This window comes from Stenella coeruleoalba, assembly GCF_951394435.1.
Source record: "Stenella coeruleoalba genome assembly, chromosome: 1".
Classification (NCBI taxonomy): domain Eukaryota; kingdom Metazoa; phylum Chordata; class Mammalia; order Artiodactyla; family Delphinidae; genus Stenella; species Stenella coeruleoalba.
Window position 1 is genome coordinate 38,223,372 of NC_137169.1, and position 19,375 is coordinate 38,242,746.

Sequence of the window (19,375 nt, forward strand, 5' to 3'; positions counted from 1 at the left end):
TAGAGGTCACCCTGATTTAAAGCCACAGTGGGAGAGCCATTCATTTGGAGAGGGTGGTGAGTAGACTAAGACGGGGCTAGACACCACCTTGGCCCAGTTATCAAGCAACGAGTGTTAAACAAGGTTTCAGGACCCTTAGTAGTAGCTGCACGTATATAAATATGCTAGGAACAGAAAGCGCAAATAGTCTTAATAGTTCTCATCATCCTCAACTATTAACTAAAGCAGGTCCCTACAGATTTCTACTAGGCAACACTCAGTCAGCCTGCTTTCCACAGGCACTTGAAAGAAATAAAACCCCGTTTTTTCCCAAGCAGCCACTGATTCAGATTGCTTGCTCTTCTAACTTGCATAAATTCCTGATATGTACAGTATTTCAGCCTAAATAGAAGACAGCTTCTTTGCTGCTGCTGCTTTTCCTCTCTCTCTCTCTCTCTCTCAACACTGAAAGATGGAAGGAGTTATACACAGTTCTGGGGGAAAGAGTGAGAGCTAACTGCTGGGGTCAGGAGATGGTAAGAATAACTTCCTTTTCTGCAGCCAAGCATCCCCCCAGAGAAGCAGCAGGTAACCCAACACTATACTCACTTGTTTCCTTGACACTGATACAGCGTCTCCACCTCCCGAAATACCCTACTCCGACTGTGTCCTGCATGTTTTTCAATGATCTGTGTGAAAAATAAAATCTGTCATATACACCCACCTGGTCAAAACACCCCTCAGCGGGTGCCCTCTGGGACAGTGCAAGGCCAAATTCAGGCCAAATCCAGTTTCAAGCGCAAGTCTGGAGTAGGCCTTGTGGCTCTGTCAGCAAAGCAACCGACTGGCCCCAGGGCTTTCTAGCCCACCTGGGCTTGTTTGACTCTGGCCAAGTACATCACCATCGAAGCCTGTGAGATTGCTACCCCCAGCCGCCCAGGGGAGACCGAGGCAGCCAGCAAGACAAAGAACCAGCTCTACCAAACTCCTACCCTGAAAACATCTCAGTCTGCTTTAAGGATAAGAATTTACAAGCTCTACTAAAGGATCTTCTAGTGCTGGAGGAAGAGCAAGGGGAATAAGGGATACAGTGAAGAGGAACTAAAGCCCCAAGGCCCAGCTCAGATGCCACCTATGCAATTCTTCTGAGAATCTACCTTTGGCAGGCACCGTATTAAGTCATTTAGGTACATAATCTCAGTTAATCCTTAATCCTTAATCCTTACAATCCCGAAAGATAGGCAGAGGTAAAACATTTTGCCCACAGCTCTGGTAAGTGGCAGGGCTGCAATTCAAGCCCAGAGCTGCCTCCAAGGCCCTTGCTATCCTATACCTGCTTATATCCTACACAGCTTTTTCTCACAGAACCTAGAGGCTCTGTCCCTCCTATGATACTGTGGGCTGCTCCCCCTCCCCACCTGTACATGGAGATGCCTGGCAAGTACTGACTGAAGGAATGGGGGAGCCAACAGCTGAGCAGGTGGCTTACACAGGGACTGGCTGACCGTGCACATCTCTACAGACCCATCCAGAGCCCCAAACCGTTGCTAGTAGAGCCTGTGGGCAAGTCTTCTGCAGAGCTGGCTCTGCCTTATAGTTCGATGTGCGGAGTGGACAGACATCTGGTTCCTTCATTCCAAGACTGCTGTCAAGGACACTTCACACTTCTCCAATATGCAGCAGCACAAACATCCACAATCAAGTAATTTTCTAAACAAGTACATGTCTGTTAGTAGACCACTGAACCCATTTTCTGAGCTGTCAGAGAGGTGAGGTGCTGGGGCACAGAAGCTATTCAGCTCATTTGTTCACCAAGCAGATCAAAGTCAGGAAGAACTTTCTAGCAGGCAACTATTCAGCAATGGCATACTTTTCTGAGGAGGTAATGAGCTCCTGCTACCAGAGATGGGGGTGGCGGGTGCCAAACATGGAAAACTATGTGAAGAGTTACAGGGGAGGCTGAGGACCAGATTACCTTGAAATTCCATTCCAACCGTGAGACTCTAGGATTCATCAGTTGGATGCCTGTAGGGAAAGTCCTAATAAAACCAAGTACTGTGGAGCCAGGCTGGAGAAGTAGCCCACGTCTGGGGAGCTTTCAAAGAACAGAAGAGACATGAGACATGGGCAGAACTGCTGAAACCAAAGAATTGCCAAGCCCAGGTCTGGTGTTTGCCCAAAGATGCCATGGAGCATGAAGGAAGGGCAGCCTTGAAGAAATAGTTCTGTCATCCATAAATGTATTCACATCTTTGAAAATCAATTTACATTTGTGTTTTTTACCACACTTAGGCATATTTTTTTAAAAAAATTACTTGTAATTTATACTGACCTGTTTCCAACAAGGAATCGAGATAATGCTTTTGTTACCATATGAAGCAACACTCCAGCAAAAAGGGACATGGCTTAGCAGAAGTGTTCTCCTTTATAAATCCAGCTGCGACTAGGACTATGACCAGTTGGTTAAAAGAAGAAACATTTCTTTCAGGAGCCAATTTGGCTGGGTTTGCCCATATGAGGTGGCACTTAGACCTGGTGGCTCTGGCAGATGATTTGAACACTTTGCTGGATACCAGAATCACCCGGACAGCTTGTTAAAATTAATGTTGCTGGGGCCTACCTCTGGTTTCTGATTCAGGAGGTCTGGGATAGGGCCAGATAATTTGTATCTCTAACAAGTTCCTAGGCCATGCTGGTACTGCTGGTGCAGGGACCACACTTTGAGAACCACTGCTCTAGATCCATCCCTTCTTCCATGTAGAGTCGGCAAATGGAAGCACAGAGGGATACGGTGAGCCACTCCACGGTCATGCAGCTGGAAGTCACCTCTCCTGCCACACAGCTGAGTGCTCGGTCCTCATCACCACATTGCTGTACATCACTTGTATAGCATCTTGTAATTTATAAAATGTTTCTACTTCTACCAGTTCATTTTTGTTTTCATCTTCATAACTATTCCATGAGACAGGAAGGGCAGGTATTATTATCTTCATTCTAGAGATGCGGGAACTGAGGCTGAAAGAGGTTCAGTGACTTGCCCCAAGTCAAACAGTAGTAGTTTGTCAAAACAGAGATTCAGATAGGCCCTCTAATTCCAAATCTGACTGTCTGCTCCCTGAAGCTAACTTCATTCATTAGAGGCATTGTTCTAAGCACTTCACACATATCAACTTATTTAATCCTCATGACAATACTATATACTATATCGGTTCTGTTATTACACTCATTATACAGATGAGGAAACTGAAGGACAAAGAGGTTAAGTAACTTGCCCAATGTTACACGGCAAGTAAGTAGAGAAACCAGTGAATCCAATGAATCCAGCTTCAGAGCTCCCGTTCTTATTAAGCCACTATATCGCAGAATATAAAATTTATCTGGTTTAGGACAAGCTAAGACTGACCACCTGCAAAGTAAAGCCTGGCATCCGGATGAGACACTCACTTTGACAGCATACTCCTTGCCACTCTGCAGGCTCACGGCACCTTGAACTTTGGCATAGGCTCCCTCTCCAAGCAGCTCAGAGGTCAGTTTGTACGTATCTAGAGGTGAAATGGGTGAGAAGAATAACAAGATGAGTCACCCCTTTGCATAGAAGGAAAGAAGAGCTGTGTCACTTGGCTTCCCCAGTCTGACAGCGCAGGCGCACGAGGACTCTGCAGTGCTCAATGACGAGAGTCTAGTGCTCCCAGCCGCCTTGGGACTCGGCTTCATAACGACCAGGCCACATCACTGAAGGATCTTGTTCCTCATTTTAGAGATGAGGTCAGTGAAAGAGGTTCAATTCGGCACATGCTTCCCGAGTACCTACTATGTGCCAGACGACATCGATGGGGACACAGCGAGGAATAAAGTATAGTCCCTGCCCTTTGAGAGTCACGATCCAGTGGGGAAGACAGACACATACCCAAGTGACCCCAGAATAAACCGGGCAGTGGTCAGCACTCTACTATCACAGAGGGACAAGACATAGTAAAAAAAAGCAGGGGAAGGGAAAGGTTAAATCTGTTGAGGGAGTCTGGGGGATCCTCACAGAAGGGATGTGATTTGAATGGACATCATTCATTCATTTACTCATTTGTTGAGCACCTCCTATGTGCCCAGCTCTGTGCTAGGAACTGGTGATACAAAGGGGGATAAAGCACTGTTTTATTTTATACCACACACAATGGAAGTCGGAGGTTTTTTTTTTTTGCGGTACGCGGGCCTCTCACCGCCACGGCCCCTCCCATTGCGGAGCACAGGCTCCGGATGCACAGGCCCAGCGGCCATGGCCCACGGGCCCAGCCGCTCCGAGGCATGTGGGATCCTCCCGGACCAGGGCACGAACCCGTGTCCCCTGCATCGGCAGGCGGACTCTCAACCACTGCGCCACCAGGGAAGCCCTAAGTCGGAGGTTTTTGAGACATTTTCAGAAGTCACCGGCAGGAAACAGGAGACAGAAGATGCAAACAGATGCCTTGAGGTTTTTAGGGTGCTGAGTCAGAGAGGCTCTAACACAGCAATAGGCCTGGGTGAAAGTATATTTAGGTGGCCTGCCCAAGGCCCGCTCCTCACAAAGAGCACAAGCTCTCTGACCCCCTTCCAAAGGAAGCCATAGCTCTATCATGGTCTCTGCCGAGGCCTCTCCTCCCTTGGTCTCCATTCTTCAGCTTTTTCCTCTTGAGGCAGCCTAGCATTTAAACCCACAGACTACTGAGCAGAATACTTTTAACCATGAAATTAGATTTTATCACTCTTAGTCATGAGAAACCCCATAACTGCACAAGCCATCCCTGAATAACAGGAAATACTCTCGTGTTCATTGAAAGAGGAAGACTTGTTGATTTGGAAACTATTCTAAAAAACCTTGGGACTTTTGTTCATTCCCCAACCCCCTCTGCCATACACACACAGCTACTGTTAAAGACAAACAGACAAAACCTACACTAAGCACCCTGTTGGTTCCATCAAGGTTTGGTCTCACAGCTGTAAGTATTTTAAATGACGTGCTTCTCTTACAATGGACACTTGGGTATCAGCCTTTGCGTGTGTCAGGATAGGTTGGTGGCTGGAGGTCCAATATTCCTGACTCATAAAGGGCTTGTTTTTAGGACCACTCTACAAAACAGTCAGTTCACTAGTATGTCTGCAGTGTTGGAAAGAGGGACCGTAAGGAGAAGCTATTTCAAGTTTCACAATGAAAGAAACAAAATAGATGATGGGGGCTCGGTCACTCCTAGGAGGAGCTACTTATCCTTTCAGTCCTTCGCAGGAGTGTCCAATGAGTCACTTCATCCCATCTGGTGCCCAGTGATAACAGGACCAGCACTGAGCCTGGTGCCTCACACACACTGTTCAAAATGTTTGACAACTCAACATCGTGTCCCCTGAACACAACATGCACTATTAAACAGAGTCAAACTCACCCAGCACAAGTAGTTGCAATCTCTATAAGTTGAATTCTCTGCTTATAGAATACTGAAGTTTCTTTCCTTCTTTCTTTCTTTCCTCCTTCCTTCTTCCCTCCCTGCCTCCCTCCCTCCCTCTTTCTTTCTTTCTGCCGCGCCATGTGGTTTGCGGGATCTTAGTTTGCCAACTAGGGACTGAACCCTGGCGACGGCAGTGAAAGCACAGAGTCCTAACCACTGGACCGTAAGGGAATTCCCTAGAAGATTTCAGTTTCATTTGCAGCCATGGCCCTTGACGTTCCCTCTTCCTCTGACATGGCTGTTCTACCTCTCGGCAGCTCCTCCAGGACCAGCTGAGGGAAAGATCATATCTGAAAAGCAGCTGAAGCATACCAGGCGATCTCACTCCACGTGCAACTGTGACACACTGGCCTTTCTGCTCCCTGATGAAATGCTCAGACCATTCAGAGGAGGCTTGTGCACCATCCAAGAGCTCTTCCCATCCCTGCACTCTCTATCACCCCTTTCCGTAAACTCTCTCACCCCTATCTTTCACGCCTATCACACGGAGAACCATGAAGCTGGCTCTAAGATGATGCATCCTATGACCTTTACCCCTGGGCTACCAGGACACTCCTCCCATGCCTGGGAAGCCACCAACCCAGCTCTAAGAGATCAAAGAGGGTGACCAACCTTCAAACTTTCCTGGCAAGGAGTCAGTGGCCCGGGCCTTCCGCTTCTTCTTCTTCCTCTTGTCACTTTCTGCAATGGGAACAGGTTCACTGCTGCCCATCTCTGGGAGAAAAGAGGAGATAGAAGGGAAATATCACTGGACTGATCAGGCTATAAGTTCACTCAAAAGGAAAAAAAGGAGGGGGGGACCCAGGAGCTTTCTACTCACATTTTAAAAATATCTATGAGGGCTATTTATCTGTTTTGACCCAAGAGGCAAAACTAAAAGCAAAACCATTATAGATCATTAACTGTGGAAAGGAACTCAGACAGATACGCTAGATTAAAAGAGGATAGCAGAAGCCTGCCGTAACCAAGCTCATTAGCACATGGATTTAGATCTGCCCCCAAACTGAACAACGAATCCTTAAGCAGAATCCCACATGTGACATCCTCCTTCAGCCTCAGCACCAGAAAGGCAGGACCCAGGGAGCTTAAGCAGGAAGGGAGGCGGGTTTGCGGGGGCGGGGGGGGGGGTCCATGCAAATGAAATCGCATGCTGCTCAGTAACATCCCTGTGGATGTGCACAGGGACTCAAAAGGCCCTCAGTGGAGGCTGCCTCTGTGACGGTACAACAGGGCAGGGGGTGGGTTTGAGGATGGCCCTAAATTCCTTCATGTCCAAGAGCACAGACTTGAGTGCTTGGGAGGCCAGCGCATACCCTCCCTCCTCAGCTCCTTATTTGAGAGGAGGCAGGTAGGGTCCATTCAGAAGCCTGCAGTTGACGGGTCTACACCGGGTTGCTGGATGCAGTCATTTATTGCAAAAACATTATTATCTCTCTGGCAAGCACCTGGCTCCCCACCTTAAAGGGAGGATTTGTGAGGCAGACATTCAGACATTGGACAGATTGGGCAGGAAAGGGTGGGGACAGAAAGAATAAGCATGAAGACTGAGAGGGGGAAAGAGAAAAGGAGGAATAATGAACCAGCAGCCAATCATAGTCCTGTTTCTAAGACACTGGAGAAGGGCCTTCCCATGTTAAAGATAAATTACTTATAGAACATGCCATGCCCTTGATCCAGAGTGGAGCCTTAATACTCTTCGCCTGCAGTTAGAAATAATAAGATTTCTCTGAAGTCTCTGGGTCTAAATCCCCACCAGGGTGATTAAACCTTTACATCCTTCTAAAATAGAGGCGGTCGAGCACTGATGGGGCATACAATGTGAGTGACTTTTAGACCAACCTTCAATAAACACAGGCTCTGGGTTGCTGGATTTTTTTTTCTGAGATTTTGAAATGGAAGCTGGCTCTTTGCCCATTGAGGGGAAAGGCCCACTCTCTTCTCAGAGGACCCCAGCTGAACATGATCAGAAAAATGGCAAGTCTGCTCAGGAAGATTGATTAGAGCCTACGCACGACTACTGCACACTGTTCTCAGAAGCAAGTACACACAACCATTAGGAGAAAGCACACAGAACAATGGCGCGTTTCAATACCACAATCCAGAACCTGGTTAAGCAGCCAAGTGTCTGACAGCTCAATTGAGCTGCATTCTTCCTCCCATTTTTAGGATCTGACGACAGTAGACTTTCATTTACACTTTAGAGAAGATAAACATGTGGAGAAAAGGAATCCACAGAGGATCTCCAAGTATTACTCTAGCCAACAGCTTCAAGCACAAGATATACCTGGGGACTGCGACATGCTATGAATTCAAAGAACCAAACTCAAACAGCAGCAGCCAAAGATCCACCCTCACCAAGGGAAATCAAAAGGAAAAGAGCCGCCCAACACAGTGAGAAATTCTACAGAAATAAAACAAGGCTCACTCGTCTCCAGGACCCCAGGAGAGGGGTGCTGGCCATTGGGACAGCAGGCTGAGAAGGAGGGACCACTGCCCCTCTTGCCCTGCACTTGAGTGCAGTCCAGTGGCACCCCTCCCCACCCCATCTATTTTCTCACCAGCACTGCGAGCTGAGTGCAGAGGGGACAGATTTGGGATTCACTTCTCTTCCTCCTTCCCCTGCCCACACTCTGAAGGAGGGCCAAAGTACAAGCAAAACAGCCCAAAGGCAGCAATGGAGAGAAGCAGCAAGACAGCTGGCGGTGTTATAGTTCATGGGGGACGCGCAGACATACTTATGACTAGCTAGAAAACCCCGTTAGCTGCAATTTATACTTGGTTTTCACCACAGCAGGGCTGAGGGAGCCTCTCGTGGAAGAAGCATACCTCTGAGCACTGCTGCATACATGGTATTAGATTTTATGGCTTCACACACAAAAAGATCGAGTACCTGGTCTATTCTGCATGGATTTCAATGGAAGAGGGTGCGCCAGAAGGGACAAATGGTTAAGACTTTCCTTGGAAACAGAACTTGTTGAAGGAGAGTTGTTTTTGAAACTAGGAAGAAAAAAATGTAGGAAGACAGTGAAGTGGAAAAAACATGCTTAACTTCCCTGTTTACAGCGGGGGGAGCGGGATGGAGATGTGTCATAATCTTACCAAAGGTCTGAAAGCTCTTCACCTGGAGCCTGTCCATACACTCTGTTGGGACCTTAGTTTATTATGCATGCAATCATTTGAGAAAGGCTTCCTCAGGGTGTGAGGCTCCACAATCAAGCTGGCTTACCTCCTTCCTTTGGCCTAAGAACTCCTCTCAGCCATCAAAACCCAGCTCAAAAGTCTCCCCACCTTAGAGTAAGTTAAGGTTTGCACAAACACTTTTGAAATCTATGCAAATAGATGGTGTTACTGCACAGAGCTCGAATCCGGTGCTCCATCCTCTGTTCCCAAACACCCTGCTAGCAGCTATACTAGAGCACTGGTTTTATTTGGCCTTGAGCTCTCTCTACTGTTCCTAAAGGCCAGGGCTATCCTTGCCTGTGCATCTCTGCGTCTCCTATAAGTCGTGGTGTGGTGTCAGACATGTATCAGGCATCAGAAAACGTGTACTGAAATGAGAATGATATGAGAGGACGCACATCCTCGGGGTTAGGTGCAGGCCTGTCACCCAGGCCCTCTAGGTAACGAGTGCACACACTGAAAGAAACGTAGGTACACCTTTGCCCTGCAGGCAGCACAGAGTAAGGCTTTACTCAGTCTATGAATTCCCTGATAAACTCCCTCTCAACAAAGCCCTATGACTCAAAACGTCCTTAACTTTCTAGCAAGAAGCCTGGTCTTTGCTATAGGATTGGGCGATGTGTCTGCTACTTCAGAGGAGGGAGTGAGCACTTCCTTCATGTCTGTAGACAGACCTCAGCTGGCATGGAGGCTCCCAGCACTTCACTGCCTCCAGCCCTTGCTTTCCTCTTGGGCCAGGCTTGGCGGTCGGTCCACTACTTGTGTATCCGTGGAGGTAGAGTGGAGAGGAAGCACACTGCTGACAGGGAAGGCTCGTGGGCTTGGCATCGGGAGACCTAAGTGAAAGTCTGGTTCAGATATTACTAGACGTAGCACCAAGACCAAGTTACTTCGCCTCTTAGCGTCTCCGTTTCCTCATCTACAGGTTAGGTTTAAAAATAATACCTGCCCTTTCCAGCAATGCTGTGAGGACCCAGTGAGCTACTTAATATAAATGCACTTCAAAAAAACATATATGGGGCTTCCCTGGTGGCGCAGTGGTTGAGAGTCCGCCTGCCGATGCAGGGGACACGGGTTCGTGCCCCGGTCCGGGAAGATCCCACATGCCGCGGAGCGGCTGGGCCCGTGAGCCATGGCCGCTGAGCCTGCGCGTCTGGAGCCTGTGCTCCACAACGGGAGAGGCCACAACAGTGAGAGGCACGAGTACCGCAAAAAAAAAAACCCCAAACAAAAAAACATATATGTATGCATAAGTCTGTATGCACATACAACAGAGTAGAAAGATTAGACAGAAATACACAAAATTGTTAAACTACTACAATCTGAAAGAGTGCCTATTATGTGCCAAGCACAGGTATTTTACATACATTATCTCTAATTCTTACACTAATCTCCAAAGTAAATATTTCACCATATTTCAAGTGAGGAAACTGAGGCTCAGAGGTTAAATTATCTACCAAACACCAAACATCTAGTTAGTGGTTTAACTTGGATTCAAACACAATGCTGCCCTTTCAAGTCCAGGTCACATCTTATCTATAGTAGTTTTCTCTGTGTGATAGGGTGATTTTTATTTTCTTCTTTATATTCTTCAGTATTCTCCAAATTGTATACAATGATGTTTATTACTTTTTTTAAGTGCTATTGTTTCAGTCAAGTTTCATCTTTAACAAAATACACAGTAACATTTCTCCAATGCACACTGGAATTTAGAGTCCAATTGTACAGTTTTACAAATTATACCTAGATTTCTTTATATTGAAATTCAACAGCAGGCAAAGAAAAAACATTTCAGGAATATTGGGGCCCTGAATTTTTATAATCTTGGAAAAACAACAAATGGCATTTTAACTTTTATCTTTATAAATGCTATGTTTTAAAAGGAAAAACTCTGTGAAAAAGCCCCCAAATAATGCACTGAACATCTGCACCTGAGATACACCCTTTTAAATCCTGGTCTTCACACTGTGTGAGCTTTGGCAAGTTGCTTAGTTTCTCTGAGTATCAGTTTCTTCATATACAAAATAAGGTCAGAGTAAGGCCTGGCCTCCCTGGATCACAAGGCTTTTGTGAGGATCAAACAAGAAAGGAGAAGTGAAAGCACTGCTGACTTACTCATTCAACAAATACTGTTTTTTATTTGGCACCTACTGATTGTCCAGTGCTAGACAGTGAGAATATAAGAGAAGACACAGTCTCTGCCCTTATCGAATTTAAATCCACTGACATGTAAAACGATTTCAATTCAGTGGGACAAGTGCTATGACAGGGGTACCAGGTGCTGTGGAGCAAAAGACAGGCGGCTAACTCACTATAGGTCACTAGTGACCAGTTTGGTCACTAGAAGAAGGGACAGCTAAGCTGGAGCCAGCCAGGAACCAGCCAGGGTGGGGGCTGGGAAGAGAGACAGAGGAGGTGCATGAGCTAAGGCCTGAAGGAGAGGCAGTATGGCCAGCTAGTGCCACTGCAAATTGTTCAGGCTGGCTGGAGCATAGAGTATGTGGGGAGTGATGACAAGTCAGCTGAAGGGGTGAGCAGGGGCAGATCATTTGCAGCTTCACCACCATAGTATCATCACCATCATCACTATTATGTGTTTCTATTCCTAGGCATAAGTTTATCTTGTTTTCTCCATTAAAGTAAGTGTAGGGATGCATATTCTCCTTTCTTTGTAAAACAGGTATTCATTGGAGGCGTAGTAGGTGCTAAAGATACAGATCCAACCACCAACCTGGCTCCTTCACGGGGAGAGGGCCCAGAGGACCCACAGAGCAGATGAGGAGCGGCTGAGGGGTCTCACCTGGGGGGACTACCAGAGCCACAGATATTCCTAACATGCCAGTACCGAGCCACTGTACAGCCCACAAGTCGACCTCAAGGCCCCCCTTCTGAAAGAACTGTGTCATTTCTCCATGAGGTCTTATGAGCCACATGGCCCCCAAAAGGCACCAGATCTGTTCTCCACCTTTTGGTAGAGCTTAGAGAGAACTAACCAGCTCTAACATCTGGTATGTCACACCAAAGACGATCATTCTTCCCCAAGAACATGACTCTTCTGGCTAACTCAGCTTGACAAACTTAGCTCATGCTCCTCTCCCAACCACCCTAGAGTTCTTTTCAAGATCTATGATTCACTTCCCAACATGTGACAGCTAGTTCCCTCAGTCGCTAGAGCTTTCTAGAGAAGGAATAGTGGTGACAGTAAGCTGATGAGGGTAATTATCAATTCATCTGCCTTCTCAGTCATCAGCTGGCTGAGGGCCCCCAAACAAATGGAGAACTGAGAAAACGAAAGGGAACTGAGGAAATGAAAGGAAGGGGGATGGACACTCCTAAGGAAGAGGCCAAGATTAAGAAATCTGAGCAGAGGAGGAGGCAGTGAGGAGGAATGGGGAGACTAGCCCGGGACACTTACTTCTCTGAAGCAGTAGTAATAGTAGTGGTAGTACACACACTTACATGGTGCTTACTCCATGCCAGGCAATGTTCTAGGCATTTTACAAATACCACAGTTTACATATACTGACTTACTTAACCCTCACAACTCTATGAGGTAAGTACAATTATTATCCACATTTTACAGATGAAGAAACTGGGTGCAAAAAGATTAAGTAAGTTGCCACGATCACATCGCTAGTAAGTGGCAGAGCTCAGATTTAAATCTAAACAGTCTGGCTCAGAATTCAAGCTTTTAACTATTACAGCATACTTAAACATTAATGCTGAAAGGCAGAAGGGGACAGCCAGTCAGAGTTAGCTGGGCACCAACAAGAATGCTTTTATTTAGAAACCTTAGCACAGAGCCTCCCCACTGATGTGCTGTGAGTGAGATATTGATCCTCTCACCAGGCTGAACAACATCATTTTCTGTGTGCTACGATGTCCAAAAGGTTGGGTGGCACTGCTCCAGCTTAAACACAAGGGCATTACGACCATATTATCACGATTATATTAATCTAAAATCTAATTTATCAGAAGTTTCCTCTCCTTGCTCTGAGATAGCTTTGTGTTTTGGCCTGTTTTGTAGGATGAGCTACAAGCCAGTCCAACCACATTATTCCATGGCAGTTCTGGTATCAGGACAAGGCTACTGTATTCTTCTTTTGTCTGGCCTATTAGTTGGTTGATTTGGTTTCTGATGGTATCACTACCACGTAGGGGACAAGGTCAAGGGTACACTCAAATGGAAGCTAGTCAAATTTAACACACGGTGGATGAAAGGAGTCCCCCTGTGAAATCAGCTTGTCCTGATCAAAGGACGGTCTGTTAATGTGATTCCAAGGGGCTAAGGTATTTCACAGGTTTGCTGCAGAGTCCAGTGTGTAGTGGGGCTGGGCAGCATTACGCAGATTGCAGTCTCTCACTCAACTACAGTGAAAGCAGCTTGAGGACCACTAAGGTGCCAGAGGGGTGGTGATTCACAACAGGCCTCAAACAGGCTGGGATGGTAAGATTCCCAGGGGCAAAAGGTCTAGCTTCAGGCCCACCTTCTTCCTCGGTTCTGATTCTGGGATCATATGCAGCCTTCAGAGCTCTCACTGCATCACCTGGTGGAAGGAATGAGAACAGGAATGGTGCAGGGGGTAAAGGGAGTGTGTACTTAAGAAATAGCAAGGAGGAAAACAGAACTACCATATGACGTAGCAATTCCACGTCCGGGTATTTTTCTGAAGAAAATGAAAGCACTAACCTGAAAAGATATCTGCTCCCCATAAGTAAACAACCTAAGTGTCCACTGATGAACGAGCAGATAAAGAGTGGGAGATACACACACACATACACATATACATACAATGGAATAGTATTCAGCCATAAAAAAGAATGACATCTTGCAGTCTGCAACAATATGGATGGTCCTTGAGGGTATCAGGCTAAGTGAAGTAAGTCAGACAGAGAAAGACAAATACTATATGATCCGCAGGACTTCACTTGTATGTGAAATCTTAAAAACAAAACCAAAAAACAAGCTTATAGACACAGAGAACAGATTGGTGATTCCTGGAGGTGGCAGGTGGAGGGTAGGTGAGATTGGGGGTAAAAGGGGTCGAAAGGTACAAAATTCCAGTCATAAAATAAATAAGTCATGGGATGAATGTACAGCATGGCAACTACAGTTAATAATACTGTACTGCATATGTGAAAGTTGCTAGGAGAGTAGATCTTAAAAGTTCTCATCACACACAAAAATTCTGTAACTATGTATGGTGATAGATGCTAATGAGACATTGTGGTGATTATTTCACAAACATCAAATCATTATGTTGTACACTTGAAACTAATATAATGTTGTTATGTCAATTATACCTTAATTTTTTTAAAAAAGAAAGAAAGAAATAGCAAGTAGGAGTAAAGGACTGGATTTGTGTAAGCAGGACTGTATAAAAAGCTGAAAAAGGCTGAAGTCAGCTCATCCAAGCTTATTAATATGGCCTACAAGGCCCTCCAACATCCAGTGCCTGTCTACTTTCTAGCCTCACTAACCATCAGTCAGTCATTCTTTCCAGGAAAAATGAAAATAGGTAGTTCAGCTTGCAGTTCACAACCTCACAAGTGCTTTTCCTTGAGACAAGCGCTGTGCTTTGGTATGCAGCAGGAGTGCTTTCGAGCATTTCCACTGTGTCATGCAGAACATTAAAAAGATGTGTACTCAAGGGCTGAGATTCAATAAAATTAATAACTTTTACTGCTTCATCAAGGACATACTTAAGTGAAAACGGCATTTTTTTAAAACTGTGAGTGCATAGCAATAAGAATACAATGACTGCTAGTGCAGTTCAGTGCCACTGCCTTGATTCGCGCTAAGGCATCAGCAGTTTTGCCCACTGTTGCTTTGCAACAACAAATAGCATCTTGGCACTATTATGAAAGTAGTCTTGACCTTGCAGATATCTGAAAGGTTTTCAAGGATCCCCAGGGTCTGTAGAGCACACTTGTGAACCACTATTCTAGGCAATGGGGAGGGACTGGGCCCCACTGGAGCTATGCTTTAGGGCCATCAAACCAGCTGTGATGGCAGAATAAACTGGAGGCTGGAGGGGGATGAGAGGGCAGAGCGAGGCTGTGGCAACAACCCGGAGGAAGGCAGGGAAGGTGTGTGGCTGAGGTGGGGATAGAAAGGAAGAGGAAGAGGTGAGGCGTGTGATGGGGAGTGGTAATGAAGCCAGAGAGGCAAAGCTGGTCCTGGTCCTGCCCAATGACTGGAGATGGTGGAGGAGTCCAAGACCACTATCCTCCTTGAAGGGAAGGCACGGAGTCTAATTTCTCTCTATCCCCACTGCCCTGTATGGAACCAGGCACACAGGGGGACCTCGATATATGCTTATTAACCAAAATCAGGTAACTGTAAGAGCAGTAGTACCATCAAAGAAGGGGAGAATTCAGGAAGGGAAGCTGGCTGGGGATGGGGAGCAGGGGAAGACTGTGCCCCGGGAAAGCTTCAGTTGAAGGAGGGTGACATAGCAGCAAAGTCTGAAAACTCTCAGAACAGGCTAAAGCCATTCTCACCTAGCCCTCATCTGAAACAATCTACAAATGAGGCATTGTTTATAAACCACCAGGCATGACGAGACCTCAGGATACTGTGTCATACAGAACACTTCAAAATGTCCTCAGATATGTCACAAATTTTTAAAACCTGGAAAGATACATCTCAAGCCATTATTAACAATAGTTAACTTTGGAAGAATGAAATTGGGTGGGTACAGAATTTTACTTTTGATACTTCTGTTGTATTTGATTTTGTTTTGTTATGATACAGTCATTTTACCTTTATAATTAAAAGGGAATAAATATGTTTTCCTTACTGCATAGTTTTCCTTATGACCCTCTCTGCCAGTTTATTCTGGTAGAAATGTGCTCCACCCTACTGAGTAACTGTCTTAGGCATGCCAGAAAGCCCAGCTAATCCTAGCTGCCCAACTGAACACTGGAGTCTCTGACTCACCCCTTCCTCTGGAAATATCAGATATAGGTCTCCCAACTTTTGGAAAGTTCGCTTCACACCACTTTGCTTTTATGAAAGACCTACATTAGTATGTACCTGTTTTCAAGACATACTAAGAGGATTTTCATATTTACAAGAAAGGGTGAAAAGTGAAAATAGGGTTCAGCATTTGTCTTCCAGTGAACATTATAGAGGAACCACGCACCACGAGCAGTGAGAATGGCACTGCCAAGCTCCTTCCCCAGGAACTACACTCAGTATCAAGCTGACAGAGCTTGGAACTGTGTCTGTGAGCATCTATGCTTGACCTCCGTTTATTTTGTGCATCCGTTAGCAAGATGTGTCCTAAGATAATTGCTTTACACCATTTCTGCTTAAGAAAGGTTTCATGGGAACACTCTACTTTCAGATAGTGGGGGAATCTGCAATTTCAACCTGATGCAATCTAAAAGGTTAAATAAAATGTGCATCCAATCTTACCTATAGGTCTGCCCAACTTTGCGAAGCAGACCCTCTGTAAACTTGAAATTCCAAATGCAATAATGCTCCTGTCAGGGGGCTGCTGTCTTCCAGCTGCAGGAAGTGTTTCAATGGCCTCTGTACATAGCAGACATTCTTCAGTTTTCCATTGGCCTCTGCTTCATTATACCTGGCATGAAAATCTTCAGAAAGCAGAAACAGAAAGGATGTAAAAATGCTGACTTAAAAAAAATGAACAGAGAAGATAAAGATCAACTTGTGGTTCCCCAAAGCTATGTGTTACACCAGTAAGTAAGTAATCACAAGGCAATCACAGATTTCCCCAGTCTTTAAAATTGGAGCATGTAAAATGCTGACACAAAGCATGTGAAGATTTAACAAGGGTCTGGGTAAAAGTTTTCGGATTATGCTTCCATTGTGAGATTCCAGAACCAAAAAGATGTAACTGGACCTGAATGACAGATATGGGCACCTCTGTACGCTGAGGAGGCTCACATGGAAGGTAAAAGCTACCACTTTTCTATTGTCCACTTTTTTAGAGATGAATGAGCTCTGGTTTCACCTCCTAGTGGTTAGGTCCAAGACTCACAGGCAGGAGGCACCAGAGTCAGAAAGGTAAAGTAGATGCTGAGAGCAGCAGGTGGCATGAACAAGAATAAGGTTTTATGCCAAATGCATAACTATTGCTAGTTTTCCATCTGATGACTTCATTTTCTGTATGTCCACTGCTATTTTTAATCTCATGGCTCTAGTTACCATGTGTCAAAGTTGATTTGTCAATTTCTCTACTCAATGAATATGTACTTCCCCTTTTCCCAGTGGAAAAGCTCTAAAAATGTAGTTTAAATCCGAATTCTAGGCCCTGGAAGCCAGATGTGTTTCACCATTACCTCAAATCACATGTCCCAAACTGTACTTATCCCCAACCCCCATCTACCACCTCCTTCCTCCTTCTTCTTCTTCTCTATCAGATTATATCATTCTGCCAGTCACCCAGCCACAGAACCTTTAAATCATTTCTAATGTTGCTTTCTCCTCCAACCTCATAAACTCTATATATTCCCATTGGCAGGCTCTCCCTCAGCCTGGTATATAGTTCCTTGCAAACAACACCTATTCATCCTTCCAGGCCTAACATAAATTACTGAAAGTAGTCCCACAAATTACAGGAATAGTCCCTCTTTTTTCTACTTCATTCTGCATTTAATTGAAACCACATCTAAATACTATTGTAATGCTTAGAGTAGGCTATACTCATGCACATGTGGCTCTCCCATGAGGCCATAACCTCCTCAAAGGCAAGGACATGTCTTTTTCATCTTTGTATTTCCAGCACCTAATGTAGTATCTGGCACAAAAAAGGGCTCCAGTAAATATCTGAATGAATTACTTCATCCACAAAATATTTCTTTATTGTTCAAAAGAGAATGTCAGCACGTAGAATTATCCTTCATATTGTGCCTTTTATTCCCAAACAAATCTCTGTGGCCCAACGAAACTATTTCCAGGGCCCAAAGAAGCTCAGGTTGCGTTCCCTCTCCCTATGGCCACAATGCTTCCAGGGGCAAACTTGAATACCTTGACTTTAACCCTTTGCCTTCAGTTTTGCCACAGGTTTAAACCCCTTGGTCCCTTCTTGTTGCCTATAGTAAAGGTCGGCAATTTGTTTTCTGTTTAGGGCCAGACGGTCAATATCTTATACTTTGTGTGTCATATGGTCTCTGTCACAATTACTCAATTTTGCCTTTGCAGAGCGAAAGCAGCCAGAGATGATACGAAAATGAGTGATTGTGGCTATATTTCAATAAAACTTTATTTATGGATGCTGAAATTTTAATTTCATATGATTTTTGTGTCACAAAATATTAATTTCTCTTGAATTTTTCCCAGCCATTTAAAAATGCAAATGGCTTGCAGTCCAGACAAAAACAGGTGGTGAGCCAGATATGGCCTGTAGGCCATAGTGCGCCAACCCAGCTTATTCCCTTTCCTCACCAACTCCACTCCGCTACACACACACACACACCTCTAGTAGGCCTACAGTAAAAACAACCTTCACAATTCCTCTGTGGACTTTGTTATTTTGCTGTTTGCAGCCACTCTAGGGCAGGGGAGGTAGAAAATGCATGGGCTTTTGAGGCCTAGATTCAGAGTCTGGCCTTACCATATACTAATGTGGTAGCCTTGGACATAATATTTAACCTCTCCGTACTTCACTGTCATCATCTATAAAATGGGGGCAGTAACACCCACATGACAGGGATTTTGTGAGAATTAAACGAGCTAATGTGTATCAAGTTCATGGCATAGTGCCTGGTTTATAATAGGCACTCGATAAATAGTAATTATTACTCTAGCTTGGGATATGGCTTCCCCAGATCAGCTGTGACCCTGGAAAGCAATCCAGACACTCTGTAAACCACAACTGGGCAGCAGGAGAGAATGAACTGAGAGCAAAGTACAAAGGCAGGGATAGAATTTGGAGGTTTTCAGACACATGACCCAGGATTCTAAGTGCCTGGTTTGCCCCGATTCCTTCTGACACCATTCCAAATTCCACTGGGCCTCCTTTCCTCCTCAGAAAGAACTTCTGACTCTCACACTACCTGAATCTCCTTAGCATTCCTTACCAAATATCCATATGAGCCCTGGAACCCTCTCCTCATTCCTGCACCTCTTTCTCGTATAGGGCTGGGAAAGGGTGAATGCGGCCAGACCAAACCTCACAGACTGGTCTGCCACTGGGTCTTACATAGACCAGGCACCCAACTCTCTCTCAATTATTCATGAATTTCCTGCTATACAGAGAATGAACTTTTTTCAGAGGTCAAGAACTAGTCTCTCTATAGAAGTTTTAGAGCAAAAAAACCCACCAAGTATACAAACAAGGGTTCCCCCATAAACCATCAGCGGTGGGCAGATAGGACAGATAAGCTTGTGGTATCTGTCCTTGGTACAAAAAGCCAGATTTGAGCCTGGTACTTCCTTGCTCCAACATGTCTAATGGGGGTCTACTGCCTCTGGAATCACCAAGCTCCTGTGCTGTCACTCAGGGCCTCCACAGTCTTGCCCTAAGCCACCCCTCCTGCATTATATCTTACTACTCCTCTATAGAAGTCCTCACCTATAGGCCAGGCAAAACAGACAGTATCTACCTAACTACCCTAAACAATTTCCAGCTTCCCACACTTGTGCATAACTCAATCATAGCACCTGTAACATTTTACTGTACATCTCCCCCTAGACTGTGAGCTAGCAACAGGGCAGAGACTGTGTCTGATTCATCTCTGGGTCCCCTACACCTAGCACAGTGCCTGACATG

At 45.4% G+C, this 19,375-nt stretch overlaps 1 protein-coding gene across 5 annotated transcripts in view; it reads right to left on the minus strand.

Moving 5' to 3' along the window:
- The window catches only part of MKNK1 (MAPK interacting serine/threonine kinase 1), a 42,673-nt gene that overhangs the window by 16,947 nt on the left and 6,351 nt on the right, over positions 1–19,375 (minus strand). For 4 of the 5 annotated variants that reach the window (XM_079921188.1, XM_079921190.1, XM_079921187.1 and 1 more), the window contains 4 exons: positions 16,054–16,235; positions 6,063–6,164; positions 3,424–3,521; positions 589–668 (listed from right to left, as the gene is read on the minus strand). In XM_079921188.1, the coding sequence (XP_079777314.1) occupies positions 589–668; positions 3,424–3,521; positions 6,063–6,162 (278 nt within the window). In that variant the 5' untranslated portion in view covers positions 6,163–6,164; positions 16,054–16,235. Of the gene's footprint in view, positions 1–588; positions 669–3,423; positions 3,522–6,062; positions 6,165–13,117; positions 13,174–16,053; positions 16,236–19,375 lie in introns of those variants that run through there. The other variant, XM_079921189.1, reaches the window with a different exon arrangement.